Genomic DNA, 17446 nt, shown 5'->3' on the forward strand with positions numbered 1-17446 from the left:
GTCTGAGTGGGGTATTCATGTTAAACTGCGGCATGGTATCTCAGTGAGCTAGCACTATAAAGCGGGATCAGTCCGGACTAGTACAAGCAGCCACACACACATACACGTGCATGCACGTCGCTGTACGTATAAGTGCAATAATTTTGGACGCGACGTTAAACCCCATTTCACCTCACCTAGAGTCAAAAGAAAATGTGTGTTGGCTGCTTCTTCTATTCCGGAGTAATGCCAAATTTATTATGCTAGCGAACTGCTACCATGTCGCAGTTTAGCATGAATAGTCCACTAAGACATACTTCACTGACTCCGAGCCGACCAGTCCTTGTTTTAGCCCCTTAAAGCCGAGCGCTAGGCAGGGTAACAACATGTACCATCTTTTAACATCTTTTGGTATGACGCTGCCGGGAATCGAACCCGCGCCCTCCCCGGAACGCAGCTCCAAGATGGAGTGCATGCACAGAATACCGACACTCACATGATGCAACCTAGTATGTCTTACAGACCCTGATACAAATCTATATCAAATACAGCCCGTGCAAGTCTATACTGTTTGGCAAGTCTAGAATACTGCAGTATCAGGATGAAGAGAGTCACTGGGCTCCCTTTTATTATATTTTTGTAAAGATAACTGAACAACTGTTTTTTCTGTACGATATGTTCATTTCAGTGACAAGACGTTAGTCTAGATGCAACCCACAACCCTCGTTGTGTAACCCTTATGTTGTGTCAAGTCGGACTTTCTGTCTCTGACAAAGACAGTGTAAGGCATGATGTGTATGAAAATATAACTCATTTGCCACGAAAGTCAAAGTACGGGGAATAATGAACAATGATATTATTGGTTTTTATGTACAATTTAGTCTTCCACATAAACATGACATGACGTAACCTTCTTTGCATAGTCTTGCAACTTACTGAATACAGCCAACGAAATTGTATTAAGTGTCAAGTATGTTTTGTGGAAATATCATTCATGGATACCATGGTACCATCCCGGGTAGAATAGGACTTCAGCAAACCAAGCTTGCCATAAAAGGCGACAATGCTTGTCGTAAGGGGCGACTTACGGGATCGGGTGGTCAGGCTCGCTGACTTGGTTGATGCATGTCATCGTGTCCCAATTACGTGGATCGATGCTCATGATATTAATCACTGTTTTGTCTGGTCCAGACTCGATTATTTTCCGACCGCCGCAATATAGCTTGAATATTGCTGAGTGAGGCGTTAAACAACAAACAAACAAACAAATAATTCATGAATAGAGGTTTAAGATTGGATTATCTGAAATTATAATGTTTTGTCTATTCAACCATTTCACGGAACTTTCATAAGTCATAAAACAGCAGATTGGTTGTAGCAGTGTGATTTCGTTGACACGATGCTGGATTCTGATGATCATGCTTGTTCTGTTATATGACGTGACCTGGCATCACTAAAGTGCACATGAATATACCAAGCATGTCTATGTTAAAGGAATAAAATCCAATGATAGGTAAATAAGGTATTGTCTAAGTCGACATACTATTTTTTTAACTTTTAACGGAAAAGAGCGAAGCAATTTTGGATTGTTTGTGTACATTCTGCCGATGTCTAAATATGTATTTTAATGTTGTTTGGAAGTATAAACACGATAAAAGAAAACAAATAGAATGGTTGAGGTTCATATTAGCTCAAGATTAAATATATATTCTACCAAAACCCATGTGAGTAGACTGTTTTTTGTCATCACCTCAAACCCTGCCACAGCGATCATGTTGCTGGTTGTAGAAATGAGGTCGTAATTATTTATAATTTCCTAGCCAATCAAATGTAGTGTATAATTTATCATTGAGCCCATCGCGTTACTCGAGAGTGTTGTTTTCTCGCTGAGTATAGTCACTTCATCCCCATCGCTCTCCCATTAGGGTAAAATGCAAATATCCATTTTGTTGACGAGGTGATAACAGTGAGTAAGTGAGTATGGTTTTACGCCGCTTTTAGCAATAAACCAGCAATATCACGGCGGGGGACACCAGAAATGTGCTTCACACATTGTCGGGAATCAAACCCGGATCTTCGGCGTGACGAGCGAATGCTCTAACCACTAGGCTACCCGACCTCTCCAGGTGATAACATGTTCATTACGTGCATATATGCCCAGACATATAAAGCTACTAAATGATACGAAGCGTGTAAGAGTTCAAGTGAAGACTTACCATTAAGCGCCCCTTGGTGGATTCCGATGGCGTACACGCTGTGGGCAGTTCCTTGGTTCCCGGTGACGTTGACGGACATACCTGGATGGACAACATGGTGTGATCAAGAGGCTTACAAGTATGAGACCCGAGAAGATCCGGGGTAGAATAGGTCTTCAGCAACCCATGCTTGCCGTAAAAGGCGACTATCCTTGTCGTAAGTGGCGACTAAAGGATCGGGTGGTCAGGCTCGCTGATTTGGTTGATTCATGTTATCGTGTCCCAGTTACGTGGATCGATGCTCATGATGTCAATCACTGGATTGTCTGGTCCAGATACGATTATTTACAGACCGTCGTCATATAGCTGGAATATTGCTGAATGCGGCGTTAAGCAACAAACAAAAGACAAACAAGTACAAGTATGTACATGCCGATTAGTACATGAAGGATTAGTACAGCCCATGATGTTTCATGTTATGCAGGGGCTTGAGTATGGTGTGTTACACTCTATTCTTTCAATACGTAGACACAAATGTAGAAATGATAACCGGAATAACATATAAGTTACGACTATGTCATGGACAAACTGGTCTTTATGGCTTTATTGACTCATTATATTTATATCTGTTTTGTATTTTCAGCAGAAGAAGCTATCAGTATTCAAGTATGATTGAAGTTTAATTTTTTTTAATTTATTGTTCAAATCAATACTGTTCAAATTTAAATCAGCCATAATCATACAAATCAAAGTGCGTGAGTGAGTATGGTTTTACGCCGTTTTTAGCACTATTCCAGCAATATCACGGCGGGGGACACCAGAAATGGGCTTCTCACATTGTACCATGTCGGGAATCGATCCCGGGTCTTCGGCGTGACGAGCGAAAGCTTTAACCACTAGGCTACCCGACCGCCCCTACAAATCAAAGAATAATGCTGTAATGTTTTGTGTAACACTACTGGGGGAGTTGAACAGAAACCTTCAGTGTTCTGTGTGATCGCTGAGCAGATTATTCCTCCAGGGTCTGGTCACTGTTTGGGGTCGCTGTCTGATCACCACAGGTAGAAAGTCTTTATGTAGTGATACCAGGGTCAACACGTGTCTTACCTTTCTCCGCCATGTTTGCTCCCCAACCTTGTTTTTCTGAAACAGTGAATGGCAGTTTTGAAATCCTAGCATTCTAACGTCTTTCTCCTTTGTATTTTACATACATATATTCAATACATTTAATTATTTGGAGATAACTTAATGTCAAAAAGGGTCCATGCTACAAGCATGCGGCGTATGATGTACATCTGTTGTTTTAAAACATGGTATATTCGTCTTATCTTGCTATCTGAAAGCATACAAATATAGAACATGAAATAGTATTTCTCGTTTTATTTAAGTTCAATGATATTTAAATAAATAATCCAAATTCACATATATTACAAAAGCCCTACCTTGAGACCAACTGAGCTTACAATTTCCCATCATGAGTGATGTTGTGTTGCAAGTCCACCTATTGAATATATACTTTCAAAATGTTGACTTCTGAAAACCTACCTACTAACCTACCTACCTAAAGAAACATGCACGCACACACGCGCACACACACGCACACGCACACGCACACGCACACACACACACACATGGGGCACTGGTGACCCAGTCGTCTGAGGCGCGACGATTCGCTGTGCAGAGTTGTGTCCCTTGGGCACCCAAGAAACCTATGATTATCCACCCATCAATCCATCCACCCATCCATCCATTTGCTGCACGTGGGCTATATTCATGAACAAAGTTTTAGTTCTCGTTCTACTTCATACGTATGTTTTCACACCTGTTCAAATTGCCAATTATTTACAAATTTAAACAGGTATTTATTTATGTCACTTATAAAACGAATCTAGACATCTAACCATCGACATAAAGGTATATGTTCCCATGTAATTATCAATGTAATTACATGACCTGTACACCGTTATAACATGTGCACATCACAAACACACACACGCACGCACACATATACACGCACGCACGCACACACACACACACAAACACACACATACACGTATATGTATATGCTGCACGTGGGCTATATTCATGAACGAAGTTTCATTTCTCGTTCTACTTCAGGTAATCATCACAGAAAGTTAACCATGTTAAGAATCGCATCAACGTGAAACAATACAGTTCTTAGTTACTGTATGGGTGTCATTTATGGGTATGGAATAGTAACCCTATAGAAATTACTACTGAATTGTCTTTTGTAATATTCTTGGTCCATCACTGCAATGTTTCAGTCGATTAATTAGAATATGATAGCGTTTTGTCTAAAATTATGCGATATACATGGCATTGCCGCATTCTTATCAATTTGAATTGAGAGACGATATATAACACAACAATGATTGTCGACAGACACACCCACTCATATAGACCCTCTTCATTATGTTCGTCAATATACACATTCGCTTTGTGCGATCTGTTTTCAACACAGAGCTGCATCAGAAGCACGGTGATGGAAGAAAAGCATGTAGTAGCACATCTAGAATGTATCAGGGACACAGGTATACATGTGTTTAAATGAATAAATGTGTCGGGTAATCGTCCAATAGCTGCTGCGTCACTACAGCACTGTACATGTAAAGTAGGTCATCAACACAACGCTGGAAAGTTAAACCTTTGTGTTCAACTATCCTGAATACTTACATCTGTATGAGGCATGGCAGTTCTCTTACTCTTTGTTATTCTCACTGCAGACTCGTTAAACCACCATTTAGCTCAATATCGAGAGTAAAAACCATAAGATGTTGTTGTGACTGGCGGGTATGTCACGTGACGTGTGAGGATGGTATATAGAGAGAGGGGTGTGTAGAGGGATTACAATTTTTGTGATCAACTACAAAGGAAAGTTTGATCTTAATAATTCATGTTATTAGGTACCTTGACCTAGATAAATACATAATGCAAACCACAGTCGACCCTCTGTTTTCACTATCCTGATGGACTGGCACCTTGAGTAATCTACAGTTGGAACAGGCTGTGTGATAGAGATTGTTAACTTGATATACGTGGCATAAAATAGTTAACTGTCGTGACTGCTTGGAGTGAGTGAGTATGGTTTTACGCCGCGTTTAGCAATATTCAAGCAATATCACGGCGGGAGACACCAGAAATGGGCTTCACACATTGTACCCATCTCGGGAATCGAACCTGGCTCTTCGGCGTGACGAGCTAACGCTTTAACCACTAGGCTACCCGACCGCCCCGTGACTGCTTGGAGGGATATGAATGTTGACATGCTGTAATAATGCAACTACTTAACGGTGGTATGACTATTCATCAGGGGTCCATCTGATTCACAATACCAGAATATATTGTGAATAAACACAGATTAAATCTTCTTTATTGTGATATAAAACACATGTTTTATATGAACAGCCACTGAAAGGATAATATGTACATTATGTGAGTTGAGGGCATTAATCATTAACAAAACTGAAGTAACTTTGGGTATCTGAGGATCTGCAATTTACAATATGTCCACAGAGTAATAGTTATTTGTTTTGTAGTCATAAACACTTCTCGTCACTGAAACATTATCTGGAAGATAATGTTCACCAATTGTCACATCACACCATCATCACAGATAAAATCTCGGTAACGGTCAGTTCTTTCAGACCCGTGAAGATTCCGGGGTAGAATATGTCTTCAGCAACCCATGCTTGCCGTAAAAGGGGACTATGCTTGTCGTAAAATGCGACTAACGGAATCGGGTGGTCAGGCTTGCTGACTTGGTTGATGCATGTCATCGATCCCAATTGCGTGGATCGATGCTCATGATATAAATCACTGGATTATCTGGTCCAGACTCGATTATTTACAGGCCGCCGTCATTAAGCTGGAATATTGCTGAGTGCGGCGTTAAACAACAAAGCAACCATTACAATCAGCTCATAAAATGAATTTGCAGGGCTCACCATTGTTGTGTCTGATTTTTTATGACTGATTCTCCAGTCTATCTGTCATGTTCCTCAGTAGAAACAACGTAGTGATATCCAGGTTACGCCTCTGACAGATGTAGTGCAACGGTGTGTTTCCATCATTATCAGCAACATCCACATGAAAACCATGTACTAGCATCAGATGAACTGTTCCGACATCAACATGAGATCTATCAAGGCTATCTGCCCATGCTTATTCCTCTGACAAACTTTTGCCCCCCTTGTGATCTCTTCGGTATCCAGCCTCATAATCACGTAGAGCACGTTTTAATTCTTCTTCATCCGTTCCATATTTCTGACACAGATGGTCCACTAACGTGTCCTCGTTGTCCGCCTTGAAGACAGTATCCCCTTGGTTCGTTCTGACCAGAGATAGCGATTCATATAAAAGGGGGCGTTTCCAACCAGCTATTTCAATCCCGTCATCTCGATCTTCTCTTAGACATAGGTAATGCAAAGCCGTCTCTTCATTCTCATCAACCCTATTGATGTGCGCTCCTTGATCAATTAGCGGGCGAATTATATTGGCATCTACATCTCGATTCTTACATGCATAATGAAGTACAGTCTCCCCATATGCCATAATCCTGACAATACGATGTGGGTCTTTTTCGAGGATGCTTTGGGCTATACCAACAAGAAAACTCTTTGTGTCTTGTTTTGGAGATATATTTATATATTACGCCCCACATTCCAGTAGTATCTTTGCTGCAGTGTAGTTGTGACACCCAACAGTTGCATGAAGCAGTGCTCTCCCTGTACTGTCTCTCTGGTTGATACCAACACACTTCCATGCCTGCAACAGAATTTAAGCAGAAATAAAATATTACTGTTTCACACATCCCAAACTTGACATATTTCTCGTCAGCTCTCTTCAATGAAGATCGCCATGTGTGCGGATTGTTCAAAGATATCTTATTTTTCTCTCGTCAGTTCGTAATATATTAAAAACATAGTTTCGAAACCTTTCAGAGTCGGAAAATGAGTCCAAATGTCTGATGTCATGTGTCTCTGTAATATATTTGAACTGAAGCTTGAGAATTGTATTTTTATGTGAATTTTCGCCCACGAGGTCCCTTATATCATGGCGGGTCACATGTACATGTATGATGTATTCCGAATCTTGACAATGTGACGCTCCGTATTTCTTTCGACTCTAGGTGAGGTGAGGTGAAATGGGGTTTAACGTCGCGTCCAACATTATTGCACTTATGTAGCGACGTGCATGTACGTGTGTGTGTCTGTGTGGCTGCTTGTACTAGTCTGGACTGATGCCGATTTATAGTGTTAGCTCACTGAGATACCATGCCGCAGTTTAACATGAATACCCCACTCAGACACAGTATACTGACTCCGAGCCAACCAGTCCTTGTTTTAGCCCCTTAATGCCGAGCGCCAGACAGGGCAACAACAAGTACCATCTTTTAACGTCTTTTGGTATGACGCGGTCGGGGATCGAACCCCGGACCTTCCGCTCTCTCGGCTTGTCCCGGAATAACACGAGTTGGTCACGAATGTGGTACCATATGTTAAGCTCATTTCCGGTGTTCCCCTAGTGTTATTGCTGGAATATTGCTAGAAGCGGCGTAAAACCAAACTCACTCACTATTGCTTCGGTCCGTGTCCTGCTCATTTTCAAATATTAACAGAAAGCCTGAAAGCCTATATAAGGATCCTTTTAATACATTTCGGACTTAAGAATAGTATTAGTGTTATTACAGTATAATCCCCAAACAAGCAAGTGTTTGAATGGGCAAAGGTTGAACCTGTCATGCAAATTAATAATTTATAACTATCTATACATTTACTAAAAGATTTGCTTATTTCTTGAATTATAAAGATTAAAATGATGGACCAAAAGCAGGGTATGAAACTCCCAGAGATTTCAGCCAGACCACAGGACTGGCTAGCTGAAATACTTGCCAGCCCTGACCAAAACCTGCCTGCCCACTATAATCATATGTTTCTCAGGATAATTTAATTAAAACTTTAAATCGAATTCATTGAACATGAAGTAATGCAAGAAAAGAAATAGCAAACACTTTTTTTCGGTCAGATTTGTATTTAATATCCTAGAATACATCATGTAAATATCCTTATTCCTAAATAGGGCCTAAATTTTAGGTTGTCTAAAAGCTAACGGGGTTTCTTTTTGGTTACATTTTATCATTTATCTTTACATGTGAATTAATGCTTATCAACGGGAAATATTTCGAATATATTCACATATGAAATATAACCCGACCGTCGGGCGGGGGGATTTGAAAATCTGGCAGCCCGAGTTGAAATCAACCCGTCTCGGACGGTCGGGCAGGCAGGTATTTCGAACGCTGCCAACAGGTGCCGTCACCATTGTCATTTTGGTAATTCAAAGATATTCTGATGGCAATCAGTGTAAAAAGAAATAATAGATTAAGGATGCCCGCGGTTCTAAATTCAGAGTATTTTACTTTTTCAGAGATATGTATATTTCAAATATAGACAGTTTAACTAACTTTCCTTTGAAAAAGTATATTGAGTTTGGCGAAATTGTTAAGTCACCGCTGCAATACGCGATTCAGCGGTCGCGGATTTTGCAGAAATCCCCACTCGGTGCAGAAATTATACCGATATATAATGCAGAAAATCATATTCTGCAGAACTCGTTCAGAATTTTGCATTTATCTGCAACAGTATCGTCAAATACACTGCAGATTTTAACACGAAGGTCGAAAACTGGTTTAAACGTGAAGACGGATATTTATTTCCTTTTGAAGTGAAGTTGGCTTTTGTGTTATTGCTTAAGAAAAAAGATACCGAAAGTGTATGCATGTCTGCACTAGCGTTCGCCAGATTCACTTCAATAAGCTAATAATAGTATTCTAACCGTGGATTATGAAAATATCTGCCACAAGCCAAACAGGTGCAACGCTACGAAATTCACGAAAACTATAAGTTTAATAAATACTAACGTGCTACGTAATTCATACTTTACTGCAGAGATAGTGTGAAGCACGAAACGACGTTACTGCCATTCAATAGTGCTGGAAGCAGGACGCGACCTATCGTAAAATAGCATCTTCCCGCTGCAAAGGTGTTAAATCCAGTTAACACCTTTGCCACGGGAAGATATAAATTTGGGAATTTAACTTTTTATTTGTTAGATATATAACCCCCCATTTTGGACGATTGGCTTTGATTTGCTTAAGTGAAACTTCTAATGCGACCAAGGTGGTAGAATAAGCTGGGGTTCTGAGTCAGTATACCATCCACGTGTTGTGTATCCGCTTGCTCTGGCTCATGGGGAGGTCCCATATGGAACAGCACAGCCTGACGGGGGGCTACTGATCTTATGACCACATGGGACCGAGGCGTGCACACAAGGATGATGCCGACAGTTTTAGAAAGAGCAGAGAACACAAAATTATACGGGCAGGCTGTTCTATAGACTAACATCTAGTCTCTGAAATGAACATATCTTACAGAGAAAAAAACAACAACAAAAACAGTTGTTAAATTATCTTCATAAAAATAAAGTCAAAAGGAGCCCAGAGACTCTCTTCAATTTCAGATACAATCATCTAGACTTGCCAAACATTATAAACTTGCAGGGACTGTATTGGATATATTTGTGTCAGGGTCTGTGAGACAGACTATAACTGTACGTTCTACAGTACAGGTTCTGAAGCAATTTTCTTTTCTGGGTTCGTGACCACGGAAGACTCGATTTACTACCATTCATCTCTTTTACTTTACATGCACACCCAACTAATTTTCAAAATGCCGTGCAAGGGAGGTAATTTTATCGCCCACACTCCTAACAGCGATATGCGTAGGTGGGCCTATGGTTATACGCATGTGTTTCAATAACAAGTCGCTGTTTGGAGCTTGCAAGCGCATACATTCCGGAAGCAAAGCGGAGTTGAGAGCACCTCAGCGAAAGTACGAGTTGTTACGAAAGGAAAAGAGATTTCAGTTTTCCATCAAAACGGTAAGACTAATGATGATTTCTACTTTTGGAAAGTGTTGTGTAGTTTTGTTTTACAACAAGGAAGATACGGTAGTGACAATCACAACTGACAGCCACTGAACAGGACCTGCCCGCTGGCGAACCCGGATCGGTACTTTAATGGCTTTAAATACGACCCCAGTTCACAATTGATCGCCTTTAACGTTACGATTATCGCAGCTCTCATAACAACATTATTACTTAGACTGACTTCATGTCTTTTCCCCTCATAGTCGTCATAGTCACGTGGTCATTTCAACAGTTGTCGCCTCTCCCCCCCCCCCCCCCCCCCAAGTAGATGTATTCACGGGCAGTGTCTATTACGTCATTAGACTGGTGTGGGGCGTGTGCCTTCCTGCTATCATAGAAAGTCACGTCAACATTCAACCAGTTCAATCTAGCTTAAGTTCTTTGTCACTGTTGTGTTAACAGTAAACAATAGAATTGTGTAATCAATAACAATGGCGAAGAAAGAAGCGGAAAAATTGCGACATGCCTAGGACATGTTCGTACCATGACTCAGATGGGGTCGTATGTTAATGTAGTTTTATATTGCATTTTCTAGTAGCTACAGTGTATTTTAGTATACACTACATTGCAGCCTGCACAGGAGTGGCCTGGTCTGGATTGTAGTGCACTTATTCCTATACAACACAGACAGACCAATTACGTAGGTGAATGATTTGTCATCATTATATATAGAGTTTGTTTGTTGTTAAATGCCGCACTCAGTGATATTCTAGCTACATGAACATGATGAAGGCGATCTCTAAATAGAGAGGGAAGGATACAGAGCTCCAGATAAGCTTTTGGTGATGTGGGTATTTTACCCATGCATTTTAAAATCATTGGGTATCAGTAATTCTATCTGGGTATTCAAATTTCTGTTACCCGCTAGTTTTTACACATGTGGGTATTTAAGTTAAATATTTAAAAACGCTATTCATCTAGTCACTGCAAACTGGTGTCGTGTGGGTTCGAGAGCTTTAAAGGACTCAAAAATACCATGATACTTCCACACGAAAGTGTGATGGCAAATGATCATGATGTAACTGTCATCGTGGGGTTTGGCAAGGGTGACGGAATGCCCATTTATAATTTCAAAATAAGTTGCTGATTTGCTAATCGAATACGCAGGGTTACTTCACAATATTTTGATGATACGCACAAGTTTTATTTTGGTAGCATATCTGTAGTATTCGTTGCGTATTTGATACGCTTGGATTTTGTTTTACTGCATATTTCTGCATTTCTGATGCGTATTTTACACAGATACGCAGCTTTTCTGGAGCTCTGAGGATAGGGAATAACATTACAAGGACCTTAACAGGATGTGACTTTTGTGTATTCAATTCAATGGGTTATTATATGAAAGGCGACTAACGGGATCGGGTGGTCAGACTCGCTGACTTGGTTAATACATGTCATCGATCACAATTGCATGAATCGATGCTTATGATGTCAATCACTGGACTGTCTGGTCCAGACTCGATTATTTGCAGACCGCAGTCATATAGCTGGAATATTGCGTAGTGTGGTGTTAACAACAAACAAACAAGACATGAAAGGCCATTGGCCCATCAACAAATTAGTTACAAAGACATATTTACAGTAATATTAACGTCATCAATGCGTCGAGAATAATGGAAAATCGCTTCATTGTCGTGTAGATTAATGTACTATAAATGAAACAAAATACAGACATCTCTCCTGTGATATCACAGCTAAAGCAAGGCCTCTAGCTGGGATTTCAATATGGATACGTGCTGGCTATGGGATCAGGGCAGTTTCCTGCATTTTAGATAACCATGAAATCACACATGACTGGGTTTTTTTGGTGTAAATATGTACTTTGTGAGACTATTTAATATGTTTTAAGAAGTTTGGATTCAATAGCTCTCCTTTTATGATTGTTTCACAAAGTAGACCTGGGCCCACTTGCACAAAGCGATCTTAGCACTAAGATGATCGTAACTCCCATACTTTAATAGTCATAGCGCTAAGATCGCATTGTGCAAGTGGGCCCAGGAGATTCAGAAGCTGAAAATTTTATTATCAATCTCGATGAAAAGGAAGGGTCTAAATTTCTATGTTACAAGTGCTTATTATCAAGCTCATTATGAAATCATGTTCCCTGATTTCGATGGTGAATGAAAAATTATTATTCTTGTTGGCACAGTTTAATTCCAAAGTTGTTATCGAGTGCGTGTGGCACACTTGTAAATGAAAACATTTCTATCTCTGTACAATGGGGACCGCCTCAGTGGTCTAGTGGTAGAGTGTCAGCCCAGAGATTGGAAGGTCCGGGGTTCAATTCCAGTCCGCATCATACCAAAAGATGTTAAAAGATGGTACTAGTCGTTACCCTGTCTGGCGCTCAGCATTAAGGGGCTAAAACAAGGACTGGTCGGCTCGGAGTCAGTATACTGTGTCTGAGTGGGGTATTCATGTTAAACTGCGGCATGGTAAATTCTAAAGTATTCAGGAAATACTACTAATCTGACCGACCACTTGACAAGACGGCACCCAGATATTCGTCCACGTGAAAAAGGGGGATCAAATACTAGTCATTCTATCACATTCATTCACATTGGTGCTAAAACACTGCAGTAACCTAAGATTTTACCAGTTACATGAAGTGAAATTTTGTATTAAAATGTTTTTGAGAGGTCAATTTGAACTTGTTTTCTTTTCATTTCTTGTTTTCTTTACACATAGTATCAGAAAGTTATAATTATTTTGACGGTGTCAGTCAAAATGCTGAAATATATGCTGCTAAAGCCTGCTATAATTGCAAGTGAAAACTATCGCAATAGTAGGGCCACTATCGCAATAGTCAAAAACCCTCAATAGTCACCCCTAATTTCACCCCACCTCACCTCTTGTACACATGCAGGGAAGGGTTGGTGTTCGCAGTTTTATCTGCCTAATATCCTATTGCCACATAGTTTTGTCATGTGTCATGTGATCTCCCGATCATGCCTGTTCATATCCTGCTTAATTTGATGAAGGATAAAGTTGTTCTCTTCCAGGGGCCATCTCAAAACAGCAGAGACATGTTAATACTATTTAGTCAAGGGATTGGCTATCGACTTTTCATTGTTGTGCAGTAATAACAGGGTTAGAAATTGGCACTAGTCCTATAGTCCTTTCAAATCTGCCCAATAGTAAAGGTATCATAAGGACAAGTAGATATTTGTCATTTTTAGAGGTTTTGCTATATATTATCATTATAAGGACTAGTGGACCAAAAATGTTAGTTTCTACCGCTGAATAAGCAGCACCGCTTCACCAAAGAAATTTGTTCACATTTGTTTGAGACAACCACTTACATTTTTACCAAGTAGCCATATGTCCACAAGTATTTTTTTCCAGGTAGCCAGTGGTAAAATTAAGAGGTCAAGCCCATATTGTAGGTAGCAAAAAGCATTTAATATGTTCTTTAATCAAATAACTATTATCAGATTATATTATTAATTTATGTACAAGTCATAGCACTAGTCTTGGAATGGATTATTAGTGGAAACTGTACTTCATTGTTGAACAATGATGCAGTTTATGTTACCATGGTTACTAGATTATATAGATATGTACTAATTACATTAACATTTATGTATTTTGGTTCATCATGATTGTTGACTTTAGGAGGAATTACTTGCGAGACAATTATTAGCAGGCGTGTTTTCCAAGATCAGCCTTTATTTATTTTGGTGTCTTCATATGTGTAGCAATAGAATTTAGTCGGCACAAGATATTTTCAAGGTAGTCATTTGGTTATGTCTGAATTTAGACAGTAGATAAATTGAATAATCGGTCGCATTGTCGACCATTTCAGTAGGAACTTTGAGGCCTGTTACAACACTTAACAGAGTTCATATTTCAATATCCTTGTATTAGTGAGCCAGTGACATGGATAATATGATAATGAAATGGTTAACGTTAGCATGGTTAGTCCCTGGTGATGGAAGGGTACACTTAGAATCATTATGTTTCTTACACAGAACCTTTTGATGATTTATTTTATTTATGAAACCATTGATATACTGGACACATACATGGTATATCTTCCCTAACATTTAAATACTAGCTTCTGATTGGTAAAAGAGCAGGTAATTATTTACCATATAACCTTATATTACCCTCTTTCAGGCAGGGTACAAATTTCAGAGCTACAGATAAGCAGCGTATTTGCCTAAAATACCCCCCCAAAATATTCAAAACCCAATTACTTTTAATTTCTTGCGTACAGAATCACATGCATTTAATTAAAGACTCAAATTATGAAAACAGCATGCGTAAATACCCAATGAAGATTTTTCAGCTTGCGTACAAAGGAGCTAATTGTCGGAACACAATTACGAGCTAATTTACTTTACGAGTCAAGCCTATTTATTTAGAACAATTATATACATCTAAAACATTATTTCATTTTTTAAAAATCTTAAAATGTTCACTAATTTTGGGAAGTACCCAATAGTGTGATGAATAGATGAGTGAAAAAATATTTGTTACCCAATGAAAAATGTGATAACCCAATTAAAATAGAAACCCTAGAGTAAAAACTAAAATTCTTAAAAAAGTTATCTGGAGCCCTGAAATTTCATGTAACCCAGTGAGAAATCAATCGGAATGCATCTTACATAACCTGTTTATCTCTCATTAGTATCGTTGAGTTCCTGAAATGCATTCTGTAAAGGGAAGTACCGTATTCAACGTAATTAGCGTCCCGCTCTAATAAGCGCCCACGGCCACATTTGTTAATATATTGGCCAGTGAACAATCCCAATTAGCACCTCTTCCAATTGATCAATGTACACAAGACATATTTATTCGTGTATAATACGCACTCGTGTGTTATATGCACCCTTAATTATGGGCAATTAAATTCTGGAAAATATATCTGTCGTGTATAATACGCACAGACTGTTCTTTTGTATCATTTAGGCTGTCAGCATAAGCCATTAAATTTACAATCTTTCAATTCTGTTTTTTTCTCTCACTAAAATTATATTCTGATAAGAGCCCCCTATTTCTAATTTTGAGAGCGCCTTGGGCGTTTGCATCATTACTATGAGTTTCGCTAACATGAAAGTGTGGACATATATTCCAGACCTGCATGAATGAATATTGGTGAGATAAATTTGTTGTCAGCAGATCCCTTGGGGCATAGGGCATGATGCTGGTACATAGGCTCACACAAAGGGTACATCGGCTTACACAAAGGGTACATCAGCTCTCACAAAGGGTACATCGGCTCACACAAAGGGTTCAAAACAAGATTGGTTGACAACTTATAAAGAACAATACAATTCTCAACTTAAAGCTGGTCATACAGAAATTGAAAATGATGTTATGTATCTCAATGTAAAATTGTCAAACTCTCCAAATTACAACTACTTGTTAATTTATTTTTTTATAAGATTTACAGATTTACACAATACTTGTCCAGTTTGATCATGTCAGACCATCTTCCCGAGGCAAGGGAGTTAACTGACTTAAAATACTGGGGTGGAAGTATAGAGTTATATTTTGGCAGGACTAAAGGTTTTCAGCGTCAAAAGATGTTTTCCATATCTTTTCATGTTTTCAATCAAGGTGGTAAAGTGATTTGATGCACTTTGCGAGGTAAAACCCATTTTATTACAATAAAGAATTTTTTTATCAGTGAAATTGTCTTGACTGGGCGATGCCATTTTGTTTGTGCAAGAGACATGAGAGGTGGAATCTGTTGGTCAGTAGGAGGGACATTGAAGGGACATAACTCGTAATAGCCACTGGTGGAGCAACAATTCCAGAAATTCCAGTCTAGTTCTGCGAGGGTGGAAACTGGACTTTTAAAGTCAGTTAACTCCCTTGTCTAGAGATGTCAGACATCCAAAACTTGCATGTGTAAAAAAGAAAAAATGTTTGTTGTCAGCCAATTGAACTTGTCTGGTACTTTTCATACCAATATTTAAAAGTTTTCAAAACTGTACATGACCAGAATTTGTTAAGTGGGAAAAAAAGGTCCCCTTGTGTTTTCTCAACGTTTGTCGTCCAATTGAGGCTGAATATGTTATAACTTAAGTAAATGACAGCGGCAACATTTTGAGAAAGTCCCTGTTACCATGGCGAGGTCAAGAGTTTAATCAACAATGATCAACTTCAGTGATCCCCTGAGCAGCCAGATGAAAGTATGTAGCCCTGGGCCCGCTTGCACAAAGCGATCTTAGCGCTAAGACGATCGTAACTCCCATACTTTAACATAGGCTTACAATAGTCGTAGCACTAAGATGATTTCGCTTTGTGCAAGTGGGCCCTGATCTACTCCTCTAAATACAGAGTTCCAGCCTTTGACATCGGAGAGTATTCACAACTAGTCGTTACTATATATATTTTACATAAACCATTAGTTGTTACTGTAGATATTTAAATACAGGGAACTGCAGCGTCTTCTAACTTGTTACGACCGTCTCCATGGTCTTGTGGTAGAGCGTCCGCCCGGAGAGGGGAAGGTCCGGGGTTCGATCCCCGGCCGCGACATACCAAAAGACGTTAAAAGATGGTACTTGTTGTTGCCCTGTCTGGCGCTCTGCATTAAGGGGCTAAAACAAGGACTGGTCGGCTCAGAGTCAGTATACTGTGTCTGAGTGGGGTATTCATGTTAAACTGCGGCATGGTATCTCAGTGAGCTGGCACTATAAATCGGCATCAGTCCGGACTAGTACAAGCAGCCACACACACACGTGCATGCACGGTGCTATATAAGTGGAATAATCTTGGACGCGACGTTCACCTCACCTCTGACTTGTTACATTTCCTTTTGACGACTGCTTTTAGGAAAGTGGCAACTCTAGAGCAGAAGTGATACAAATTATTTCTAACCCTGTATCTATTGCTTGGGGTTGACACTAGTGCTGCAACAAATACACTATAAGGCGAATACGATCCGTATCATGATTATAGGGTAACGAATAAGAATATTGGGTAACGAATACGAATATTTATTCAAGAATGCAATAACAAGTCAGCAGTTGATCTATTATTTATGATATTCAGTGAAACAATAACAAAATTAATTATTTGACATGGTTTGTTAATTATTTTATTCATTTATACACTGCACTTATCCAGGTACTAGTATCTGCTCAAAGGCGACAATGACCATGAAGTGACTAAAATACTGTCAAATTAAATATAAAAGACTGTTGTTTTTGAAGAAATCTATGCATGTAACAGGATCTTATGAATTTTTTAAGGGTCAGTGTATGTAAATGCTCATGACTGCATCCTCATAAATATTCAAGTCCAGTGAC

At 39.4% G+C, this 17446-nt stretch overlaps 1 protein-coding gene across 1 annotated transcript in view; it reads left to right on the forward strand.

The window, feature by feature from the left end:
• Positions 1-9986: 9986 nt before the first annotated feature.
• Positions 9987-17446, forward strand: part of LOC124140750 — a 39554-nt gene continuing 32094 nt past the window's right edge. Inside the window, exon 1 of the mRNA XM_046508468.2 lies at positions 9987-10133. Coding sequence (XP_046364424.2) covers positions 9987-10133 — 147 coding nt within the window. The remainder of the gene's footprint in view (positions 10134-17446) is intronic.

The sequence above is a fragment of the Haliotis rufescens genome, unplaced genomic scaffold (assembly GCF_023055435.1).
Source record: "Haliotis rufescens isolate VD_foot unplaced genomic scaffold, xgHalRufe1.0.p SCAF_60, whole genome shotgun sequence".
NCBI classification, from domain to species: Eukaryota; Metazoa; Mollusca; class Gastropoda; order Lepetellida; family Haliotidae; genus Haliotis; species Haliotis rufescens.